General features: G+C 33.0%; 1 protein-coding gene across 2 annotated transcripts; it reads right to left on the bottom strand.

Annotated features, from left to right (window-relative positions):
• Positions 1–5,730: 5,730 nt before the first annotated feature.
• On the bottom strand, positions 5,731–9,852 carry LOC132185804 (uncharacterized). Of its 2 annotated transcripts, none has more exons than XR_009440642.1 (4): positions 9,765–9,852; positions 8,314–8,361; positions 8,071–8,143; positions 5,731–5,995 (listed from the first exon to the last, which is right to left on the bottom strand). XR_009440642.1 is itself a non-coding variant. In XM_059599596.1 (4 exons), the coding sequence occupies exons 1-4, from the start codon at positions 9,279–9,281 to the stop codon at positions 5,810–5,812; spliced, it is 849 nt and encodes a 282-aa protein (XP_059455579.1). In that variant the 5' UTR covers positions 9,282–9,370; the 3' UTR covers positions 5,731–5,809. The 2 variants fall into 2 exon arrangements, 1 of the variants encoding a protein (XP_059455579.1); XM_059599596.1 differs by lacking the exon at positions 9,765–9,852 and adding an exon at positions 8,740–9,370.
• Positions 9,853–12,733: the final 2,881 nt, after the last annotated feature.

Here is a 12,733-nt window from a genome sequence, read left to right as displayed (position 1 = left end):
TTTATGGGACTGTTTTTCCATTTTTTTTTTTTTTTTAACAAAAACTATCATTAAATTTATAGAATCTACATACGGATTCAATAGTTAATATGATAAAAAAAAAAAAAAAAATGAAGATGGATGAAAGAAGGATAAAAAGTATTTCTCTATAAAAAGAGTTTATTGTGTTTGAGCAGTACATTTTATTTTGTCTCGCACAATTACTTATTTGCTTTTAATTGATTTGTTTTTTTTTTTTTTTTTTTTTTTTAAGGGAAAGTCATTCTGGTCTTATTAATTGAAGAATGATCACGAGCATAAAGTTTTTACAACGTAGAGCATAAAGCTTTGAGAAAATCATAGCCGAAACTACAAGGTTACAACATCATAGATACATACATAACAATCTTACATTCATAACCTATCTATGACATCAACATCCGCTAACCCATGACTAATCTTCAGTTGTAACAACATGCCTACTCCATACAGACTTAATCTGATACAAAGATAGCAACATCTACCTGCCGAAACTCATCCTACTAGATTCGCAAGCCAGGAAATTATTCACATCCTCAACCCAACAAACCAAGAACACAAAATACAGGAAAAAATAAAGATAAGGCACAAAACACCACTCGAGGAAGGCTGTTGGATGATTCTGGTTAGAGCGCAAAAAAACCAAGCGCAAGCGCTTACGAGTCATGATCCGTCGCGAGATTGCCAGAATCAGAAGCGGCAGGTGTCATTGGAAGCGAACAGGGCTGGTGCGTGCGGTGGAGGGGCAAGTGTCGAGGTGGGTCTAACAGAGAGACGTAGATCGAGCTTTGAATAGTCCGATCTAAGAGCCCCATTAGCCTCGAAAAAAGACATGGCAAAAATGGTGGACAGCACACCGAGTGCGGTGGCGCTTGAGCCTATAACAAAATAAAATAAAATAAAATAAAAGGTAAGCAAAAAGAAGGGGGGAAAGAGTCGGGGAAGGGAGGGGGGAGGGGAGAACTTCCAGCTGTGCCGCACTCTCTACCTTTTTTAATTGATTTGAGGACCCAGTTAGTATGGCGAAAAATAAAAAGACTTATTGTGTGGCTTTTGGACCTATTCACTCAGTATTTTTGTTTGCACCCTAAAATGACCAATTCACCCTTGCTCAATTATCGATTTAGCCGATTTGGTGAGCAGTTTTTGCACCATTTCATAAGATTTTGCAATTCCAATCTCGTCTTGAAAGCCATGGTTGGTGTGCATATGGCTCAAGCACCTTCTTTTAATCCGAAAGGCAGGAATCAGGAGAAGATCTAGTTCCAAACTAGCTAGCAAACAAGTTGCCACAAGAGTGAACAAAGCAGGTGATAAAGCAGCAAAAGCTTAGCCCAAAGAAAAGTGTTTCCATTGTGATGAAGCAGGGGATTGGAAGATAAATTGCTCAAATTATCTAGCTCCCAAACAAGATGGCAAGCAAGAACAAACCAGAAAAGGCTAAACCAAAAGGAAAATTGTTTCCATTATGGCAAAATAGGGCACTGAAAAAGAAATTGTCCAAAGTATGTGACTTTCAAGTGCTAAGGTAAATGTTTTTCATTCTTAGTTGAAACATGTTTAGTGGTGATTAAAGATAAAAGTTTTCTTCTACTAACGAAGCACATCGTTGGCACTTACATCTTGGACATATTAATTTAAGTAGGATACAAAGGCTGGTCAAGGATGTGCTCTTGGGCCTATTGGATCTTGATGAGTTCCCGGTTTGTGAATCCTGCTTGGAGGGTAAAATGACCAAGAGATCATTTCAACAAAAGGGTGTTGGGCCAATGATGTGCTTGACTTAGTAAATATTGATGTATGTGGTCTTATGAGTGTTCAGACACAAGGAGGTTATAAGTACTTCATTACTTTCATTGATGATTACTTTATATATGATTATGGATACCTAATGCGTCAAAAGTATGAAGTTTTTAAAAAGTTTAAAAGGGTTTCGGGCGGAAACCGAAAAAACAATTTGGTAAATGCATAAAGGGCATTCGATCTAGTCGAGGTGACGAATACCTCGTTGGGGACTTTAAAGAACTACTTGGCAGAGGTTATGATTGTATCCCAATTGATCACACTTACCACTCCTAGTAAGATGGTGTGGCATAAAGTAAAGAAGGAATGAAATTCTTTTAGGCATGATAAGAGCTATAATGAGTTATGCTACTATACCTACATCCTTTTGAGGATATGGCATAGAGACTGCGACATACTTACTAAATTTGGTTCCTTCTTAATCTGTTCTTTTAGAACATGTGACCAAGTTCAAACCCCAAAACAAACAATCAACAATAAATATTCATAAAGTAAAAAAAAAAATATTTAATGAAAAAATATTATAATCGTAACGCAAGTATTATTTTTACAAAGTGGAAAATCAATAAACACATCAAATGGAAAAACCTCTCCAAAGCAACCAAGCTCGACGATCTTCTTCACGTGCATGCATTTTCTCACTCGCCCTTAGATAGGCTCTTTGGTGGATGAAGGTAGTGTATGGATGTAGCTAGATCAAGAACACTTAGGGCTCTTGCATTCTTCTCTTCATGCAGTCACTAATGCACTTGTTATAATTCTCTATGTCCTGGGAAAAGGACGCATCGCTTTTCTAGACTTTTTGAAGAGACAACATCTGGCCTTTCATGTATATGTTTTCGAAAATTCAAACTAGAAAAAGAAGAAATTAGAATTTATATTTTCACATTTATTAGTTGTGACATTACCTCTTGACCTTGCATGCCTTTAACCAAAACCAAAAGGCAAAAAGAAAAAAATAATAAACAAATAGATAAAATAATAGAAGAAAGAAAACTACAAGTACTAAAACTTCTCTATTTGGCCATGTAAATTGTTGTTCAGATGCTATAAATTATGATATAATACAACACTTCCAAACAACAAAGATAATTCAAAGGAGAGGCGGGTGCTATGACTAAAAAGGTTATGAAAAGATTTGCTTTGATGATGATGGTGGTGTTGGCTATCCTTGTTGAATTTCTATCTCTCTCCCAATCACCCTCCCTCTATCATTCATTTTCCACATTCCCCTCCAATTATCTCCCTCTCTCCATATAATGATGCTAAATCTCGAAGGAATGGTTCAAACACACAAAATGCTCCCAAGGGAAAAAAAATTCTGTTGCAATAAATACTCCCAAGGAAAAAGAACATATTATTTCAAGATTAGAAGAAGTAAGAAGAGAATGCATGAAAGATTGTGAGAAAGAGGCCACAGTGCATATAAAAAGGTTGGGTAAGGATCCCAAAATTAGGCCGAGATATAAAAAATGCATAAGAGAATGCATGAAGAAAAAAATGCAAGAGCCCTAAGATTTTGAATTCGGTAAAAATTCCTTACCCTTCTCTCTCTCTCTCTGTAATGCCCGAAAAATTTAACCTATTTAATTAATTATAAAACATAATGATAATGATGAAAATACATTATATCATTGAAGAATTATATGTGTTCTAAGTATGTCACAAAGATTATGAATCATTTGGGTTGCATTTTAGAGTCGTTAATTAAGGAGCAATGTGATCACTTTATGACATGAAACTTTGAGGAGGTGAAATTCGGTCAAAAGAACTCCAAATTAATACTTCAAACAAAAAAACCAAAATGGCCGTCTTGGGCTCACTTTATCTATTAGCTAGTGTACCTTAGTTGCACCATTATAAGTACAAGTCACACGTTACTTGGATAAGAGATATTTTGGAAGAATAATTAATGATTGAAAATTCCATGTTCAATGCATCTACATATGGTTGGCCAACTATGGTACTATCTATACCCCCACCCTTTGATCGAAATGAGACTTTAAAGCCTAGCCCTCCATTCAACTATAAATACAAGACAAAAAGCTAAGTCACTTTCACCAAAAATTCAAAAGAATTCCTAGTGTCACTCGTGGCCTTAAAGAGAGAAAGTGAGAGGAAGTGTTCCATATATAGGATTTGTGGAAGTCTTTCAAGAGTTGTTTGTGAACACTTGTGTGGAAAACCCACTTTCTTCTATATGTGAAAATATATAGCAAGTATAACTACTTTATGAGAAATATATTATGCTTTAAATAATTGTTCTTAAAGTATGTTACTTTTTTTTTTTTTTTTTTTTAATTCAAAGGAGGGGGGGAGGGGTGAGAAGGGGAATTACATGAACACAAGTGAAAACGCGTTGGGAATGAGTCAAATAAATGACTCGGCCCATTAAGCAATCCAAAACGGCCAAAATAGACTGTAATAAACGGCAAAATACCGTAAACAGAACAACACCCCAAAATTTAGTAAGTATGTTACTTACTAAATATTGATGTTTATGTACGTTTAAATAAGCCAGATTGATTAATTATGATGCCAGATTGATTAATTATGATATTGCATATTGTGCCTTGGCGGTGAGAATAAATAATATGTTATTAAAAGAATTGGAAAATTGTCGCTGCCAATGCCATAAAGTGAGAAGGCTTTGTAAGTTGTTAAGCATGAATTTAATATATATATTGCTTACTAAGTTGTCTTTTCACCTGTAAAACATATCCATTAATTTTTAGAGCATGGTACATGGGGGGCCGCGCAAGAGGATATTAATGGACGATCTGGCCGGCTAGGCTAATCTTCGTGGCAGGTCCAGAGATGGTCGTCTACATGGAAGCTCATCATCGAGAAGAGGACTTTTCTTTCCTACTGCTTGTGGTGGTGGTACATAATCTTTCATGGGGATCCTTGAGGATTGATCTTAAAGACCTAAGTTATTTATATTTGATATATTGCCTTTGGATTGATCTTAAAGACCTAAGTTATTTATATTTGATGTTATTGCCTTTGGGGTTGTTTGCCAATGAACCAAAAAAATAAAAAAGTTTCAGCATCTAAAATTTATATAACTCCAACATTCTTATTTTTTACATCACATCAATCACGTTTTACTATTATTTAAATAAATAAATAAATTACTACAAAACAAATTTTTTTTATTTTATCATATCAAACATTCTTATTTTTTTTACACATCAATCAAATCTTGCTACAGTTTCAAGCCACAGAAACAGCCCAGTGATTCTTCTAGACTTGATATTCTATGACGATGAACGTTGACATCATTGCACTAAATTATGTTATGATATTTTTAGTTACTTTGGTTTTAATAGTGTTAAAATAATAATTATGTAATTAAATTTATCTTTTCCTATCAGTTAAATTTTTTGGACAAGTGGTGATTTAATATAATAACCGAGTCAAATGTCTTAAATTCAAACTTTGACTCCATCAAATGACCATTCATTTAAATTAAATATTTCATGTGAAAAAAATATTAAAATAATAATTAAATAATTAAATTTATCTATTTCTATCCTGATTTCATGAAAACCCACACTCTGACCATGAAGACCACCGGCATGGTGACACACGGTCAAAGTTCTCAATGGCCAGAGACCCACGGCTTGCTCGTGAGGTCTTCTTAATTGGCAAGGGGAGGCCATAGGTCTCTGGCAATAGAGACCCACTCCTCCACGCCCAGGCCATGGTAGATTTTTTTAATATATATATGTGTGTAAAAAAATAATAACTATATTAGTCACGTACATGAGATATCATCTATCAAAAAAAGCTAACAGATGGGTAATGTGAAGGTCTAGAGTAGTTTGAGAAGTTCGACTATATATGCATAGATTTGAATAATATGGGGTTGGAGTCTAGAGAAAGCAATTTTGACTGAATCCGAAACATACATTACTTAATTATAAAGCATACATATATGTACAACTTACTCCCAAATAAAGGAATTGAATAAACCAAGAGAATCTCAGTCCAATTCGCATCGTCTGCTATAATGCAAAGACATCAAATGTTGTGTAGACCCATCATTAGAGTCTTCAAACGATTTAGTTGAATCTACAGATTCTAACAATCTAGGCAGCCAAACAGCATCTCTTACTTGCTTCAAGCTTTGTGTATGCAACAACTGCTGCCCCATGCATGATATATCAATCTGTAACAAATAAGCAATAAGAAAAAAAAAACAATCCAATTAATTTACAAATGAGCTTAAAATATCAAGTGGTTCTCTCTTTTATAACAAATGAAGCACAAGAAGCATATATATACTACAAAACAGAACTAGGTTGACTATGCATTTTGGATTTCATAGTGTTGAACAGAGCTAGGTAGATGAACAATTATCCTACAGCTTCCTCTGGATAGAAACTTCATTTTGTAAATAATGATGCATACATCATACATGCATGATCTACATTTTCCCCTGCCTTAAAAGATCTATACGTACGACAACATTCTAAACTGGATAGAAAAATCAGTGAAGCATGGATGAACTCAGTAATGACAGAAGATGAAGGATGATTTATTTATCACTATTTGACAAGGATCTCACAAAGTAAAAGATAGAATGGATACATAAGCCTTAAGGAAAATCTATTGAACTCGAGCAAAAATGCACAATCTAAATCACTCCATACTAATCGAGTTTCTAGCTAAACCACAAATAATTGAACAAATTCTCGAGAAGTTAAATTATATTATAGGTTCTTTTTGCCATTCAATGGGTATTTCCCTTTTTTTTTTTTTTGGTATTTCAATGCAGTCATTGCCATTCTATGATTACTTTATTCCTGTCTTGATACTTATTTAAATGGATCATCAGCACATCTATATGTGCATTTTATATGAAATTTGCTTTCCTGTTCATTTTTAATACCAAAAAATGCCATTGGTCCTTGACAAGGTCTGCCACGTCTTCTTGGAGTTCATCATGTTCAACCCAATTGACATCATATTATTTAATTAATATTATAACATATATAGCATGTAGGCTTCATCTATATTATTCGAATTATACGGGCCCGAATTCATATATATATATATGCACTTATCCTATTTCTAATATGCAATTGAAATGAAAAGATTTTTTACCCCAACTCATGTTCATGTAAAATCATTAACACTAAAGTTTTGCCATGGCATCTAGTGCATGGATAAACCTTCTACCAAGTAAAGATGACTTGGGTGAGCTTCAATAGGATTCTTATAGTACTCACCCAACAGAAAGACAGACAAATCAATAAAAGGCAACTTTAAATAAATGAATGATACCTTTATGCCTTCCATATGATTATTTTAATTCATCACAATTGAACTTTCTAAAAGTGCATATATAGTCAAAATTGGAGGACAAAGAACTTAGTTAAACGAATCTTAGCTAAGAATCTATTTTTCATAAAGGAAATTAATTTGTTAATTTCATCTCACTCTACTACCAAAGTAATTAAGCTCTTGCATCAAGAACGAGCAGGCATGAACACACGTCCGTACAAAGATTTCAATAAGTGAACACTCGAAAGTATGTGTAACATTTTTCTATAGTTTTTCATATATTCTTATATCAGCAAGAAATGATACCCTCTTCGATCTTAAGACAACACAAATTACATATAACACCCAATGGTAACATTTCGAAAGTATGTGTAACATTTCTCTATAATTTTTCATATATTCTTATATCAACAAGAAATGATACCCTCTTCGATCTTAAGACAACACAAATTACATATAACACCCAATGGTCTAAGAGTATGTGTAACATTTCTAGTAATATTTCATATACTGCAATAATTAATAGTAAGAAATGATAGCCTCCCTTTAAGTAAGACGACAGAAAGCATTGAGATGTAGTAGGGTGTGTAGTGTGAAGTGGCAGCTGGCTAAAGCAAAAAAATAAAAAAGAAGGAAGATTGAAGTATGAGAAGGCTTGTCAAAGGACACCATTGAAATGACAATAATAGTACTCCACATTGCCCATTCCTTCACCAAAACCCTAAAAAACTCTTAACATATCAAATGGCTAGATCCGGCCATCTGCATGGCGATCGATGATCGAGTACCGCACAGACTACAACGATAAAAATAGCATTCACTCAATGAGAGCGCTTTAATTGTCACCTCACTAGCTAAAACAACAAATCACTTTCATGCATGCCTATTGCCTTGCCTGTAATTATATATATCCTCAGTAATTATTAAATATCACAGAGAGAGAGAGAGAGAAATTACCTCAGCCTCGTTGGAGAGACCAAGCTTTCTAACCAGGTACTTTTTAACCATGAAAACCGTCACGTTCTCGTCCCTTTTTTTATTTCAAAACCAGCAAAAAGGAGGACGACACCAAAACCCAAAAAAGAAAAGTAAACGTCAGCTTTTCTTTTCCCACTCATTTCACTGAACACCATCATTAGCTATGAAGAAAAAATGTGACGATGATATGATCATGTATGGATGCTAACGTGCACCACTTACTTCACTCTAATGTACGCCTTCGGTATTTGAGGCACCCCTTCCCCGTCCCTGCACCTCACAACATATCATTCAAACACAACCCCATCACCAAAACACAACCAATATATATATATATATAAACAATGATGAAAAAAAAAGAAAAAAATATAAGAAGCAAGTTATAAGAAAGAGAAAGGAACACTTGAGTACATGAGATGGAAAACTAACGTTAAAATCATGTCTTAAAAATGTACTTTCTAATCTAAACTATAAAAAAAAAACGAAAGTTTGTATAAGAGTAGTAGTACTGATCAGAGAAAGACCCACCAGAAAGAAAGTCACCAGAAAACAACAAAAGAGGGAGGAAAAAAAAATGAAAAAGAAAAAGAAGGAAAGGATGTGTAATGATGAACACAAGGAAATTAAAAGGTTGCTGATCACACTCACCGGTTGGTTAAGGAGCGGAGGGTAAACCAGAAACCAGTGGAATGGGGTCTTGTTGTGGAGTAGTAATGATGATGAGTATCATCGGGAACCGGCATTTGCCAGTCATCAACATGCCATGGCCATGAAGGCATGGCAGTATGATGATCATCATGATCATGATCGTAATGATGATGATGACAACGATCTGGCCACAACAGGTTGTGATAATTAAAACTAGACGGCGCCAGTACACGCCTGCAGACACCATCATCATTATCAAACCTTAAACCTAACCCTAACCCTAACCCTAACCCTAAACCTAACTCCTGGTTGGTTTGCAAGGGTACTGAAGAGGAAAGAGGAACTGAAACCGGGTCGTTTGATCTATGCTGATGATGATTTTCTTCTTCCACTTTCCTGCAAGCTGCTGTTCCAAACCCTAACCCTAACCCTAGCTCAAGCCAGTCTCCTCCTTGTTCATCTTCTTCAGCTTTAATTAGTTTGTAATCTTGGATGGATTTGTGAGAAGAAGAAGAAGAAGAAGCCATTGAGGAGTAGTGCATATAATAATAAGCAAGCTACTTTACAAAGCGATCTGTTTGGTAAAATATGAAAGGGAAAGGGTTTGGTTTGGCTCTTTATGGAACTCATACTTTTCAACTGTTGATACCCAACCCATTAACCCCATACACACTCAAACTCATCTAGTACATAACAAACAAACCCTATTTCCTTTTTAAAAACACAAAAAAAAAAAAAAAGCAAATCAAATTTCCTTTCTATTTTCTTTTTGCCACTTTTGGGTCTCGGGATTGAAAACCCAAACACGGAATTATAGAGAGGAGTCGCTCTTTTCCGAGGCACAACATAATGCTCTGCATCTGTTCCGTTTTCTGTTGTGTTCTTTCATTCATATTGTCTTTGCGTCCGAACAGTAGAAGAAGTAGGATTTTGTTAGTTTCTAGTTTCTACAGCTACACGCTACCCAACCACAGAGAGCTAGAGAGAGATACATGAAAAGGAGAGAGCAAATGATTTTGCTGTACCTGTGTAGTTTGTAAGCGTGTTGTTTGCTTTTTTTGTACGAATCAAGCTCTGCATCTATCCCATTGAAACACTATTTGCTCCTCTAGCTTTTGCTTTCCCAATTAATTCTCTCACTAGAAAAGAGGATGGATGGACAGTTATATATAAGGTTACCTCGCACTCCCAGGAAAAGGAAATGATGATATTGCTGTTGAAAATTAATTACAGGTTTTTTTTTTTTTTTTTATTAACTTTTTTTTATACTTCAATTTTTGGACATGTCTACATAAAACTATAAAAGAGGAGGAGAAATTCGAATTAGTGACCTTCGCTTCATAAGACGTGATTTCTAGCAATTGAGCTATCCCTTGGGAACTTTATACTTCGATTTTAACCAGTTTTAAAATCAGATAAATCTGATACTTCATTTATATATATATAAAAAAAAAAAAAGACAAAATCAATACCATCGTTAGTTTTTGTCAATCTCAATTAATAGAATTTTACGTGTCACTCCCATAATATGCCATGTGTCCTAAAAATTAAAAATAAAATAATAATAATAAATAAAAAAAACTAAACCTAACAAAAAAAATTTAGGTTTAGTTTTTTTTTTTAAAAAAATTATTTTAAATTTTTAGGACAAGTGTCGCGATATTAATGGAGATGACGTGGAATTCCATTAATTAGGATTGACAAAAACTAACGAATGTATTGATTTTGTCTTTTCCCGTAGGTGAGATATCAGATTTATCTGGTTTTAAAATTTAGGGAAAAAAAATAAAGACGTTAAAACCAAAGTACCAAAAAAGTTATTAACATTTTTTTTTTCTTTTAACAAAGATTATTTTTATTGTTTTCTTTTTTCAAAACAAGAAAATTAACAAATAATTTATAATATAAAACACACAAAATTATTTTTATATTTATATTATTTTATATCTCAAAAGAGTAGCTCAATCGGTTAAGGACCATACCTCATAAAGCGAAAATCACTAGTTTGAATTTTACCTCCTCTTTCCTTTTGCAAACATGTCAAACAAAAAATACTTCATAAAAAAAAAAAAAATAAATAAAAACACTTTTCAAAAAGCATTAACGACCAAAGCCTTAGAATAGATGTAAATAATATTCTAAAAATGCTTCTTTTGTGACGAATAACACGTGTTTGGATTCACCATACAAATACTTTTTTAGTGACAAATAAGGGCGGACTCATGTCCCAAAATGTTTAAAATTATTTATAAAATATATATATTTTATGAATTCGTTCCCCAAAAATATTAGATTTGTTTTATTAAAACGTATTACTAATCAACTTTAGTCATAGAAGAATTATATATTTGTAAGGAAAATGCTCGGATTACTGCACCTTTTATTTTAACCCTCATATAAATGCAGATGAAAGCCTATATTCAATGAAAAGTATACAGTATATATATTAAAAAAATAATAAAATTGAGATGTCCGCACACAATTAGGAGAGTGAAGGGGAAAAAAACATTCGAACTAGAAACCTCTAATTGCTTCATAACACATCGTCTCCAACTGACTGAGCTATTATTTAAAGATGAATGTCACATAAATTGTCATGTACATGTAACAGTTTGTATTTTAGTAGTTAACGTTGTAATTGGCATTATGTGAAATATCATATAATGCTAATAACTAATATAACAACTTGACATGCATGTCAATTTGTAAATATAATAAGTATTATGTAGACTATTACGTACGTAATCGTTTACATTTTAATAACCGATATAAATAGTGTAAAGGTTATTGCAATATTAATTTGTAAAAAATTTATATAAAAATTTTCTTACCCAACAACGTACTAGTATATATGTTTATAATTATTTACTATATTTATTTTATATTGTTGACATAACATATTTATAATTATCTTGTGTTCTCATAATTCAACACTTAATTAAGATCTTAATTAAGCATTTCAACATATGTTGTTATATTATAAATATTTTAATTGTCGACTTTATAAAGACAAATCCGAGAGTATTTGATAATGTAAAGGTAAATTAAACACGTTGAGCATGGGTCAATTCAGGGCATGCAGTGCAAGCATGACACATGGAAAAGGCTAAATTTAATATGTGTGCTCATAGGTCGGTCGCGTGTAATGTGAACTAATTAGCAGACAGTCCACTGTGCTTGACAGAGATGCACAATTATGATCAGACGTGGAATGCCATTATTGCCAAGCCATTATATCATAAACTCCTATAAGATTGTGCCGTCACTCAAATAATCGGATATTCTTTATTTCAAGTGAAATATTTTTTATATTTAATGTATAAAATTATTCATAAAAGGTAAAATAATAATTTTATTTTTATAAAAATAATGAACCAACTCATCTCCGCTTTAAATGAAAAGAATCCATTTTACCAAGAGACTTGACAAGAATGGCCTAACGGTCACCGCATTGGTATGCTAGAAGTGGTTGTGCAATTGTCTCATTATTTTGGCTGGTTAATAGAGATTTAGGTGCTTCAATTATATGCATGAAATGACAATGCATGTACATGACAATTCTCTAATAGAGTGTAAAAGTAGTAATGCTACATATTATCTCTTTAATTAGAATAATGCGGGAGGACATCACTTTTTATAAAAAAAATTCATACAAAAAAAGTGATTTGGGACGGCAAAAAAGTAATTTTGCATTTACACTTTTATATTACTCTTTTTTTTAAAAAAAAAAATTTTATCATACCACATCACTTTTTTTTTTTTTTTTTTTGATGAATTCTAGAAAAGTGATGCTGTCAAGCATTATTCATATTTTTATCCTTATAGAGTTGATATAGGTGGTTATAAAGTTATTATTAGATTTGTGATTGATTACTATTAAATTTTAATCTAATGGTGATTTTAAAATTTATATAAACTTTGAGAGAGTAAAAAATAAAATAAAAATAATAATATGTAGTATTAATTGTGTAAAAGACAGTGATTATACCCCATT

This window comes from Corylus avellana, chromosome ca6 (genome assembly GCF_901000735.1).
Source record: "Corylus avellana chromosome ca6, CavTom2PMs-1.0".
Classification (NCBI taxonomy): Eukaryota; Viridiplantae; Streptophyta; class Magnoliopsida; order Fagales; family Betulaceae; genus Corylus; species Corylus avellana.
The sequence above is the reverse complement of the archived record's forward strand: the minus strand, read 5'-3'. Positions and strand labels throughout refer to the sequence as shown.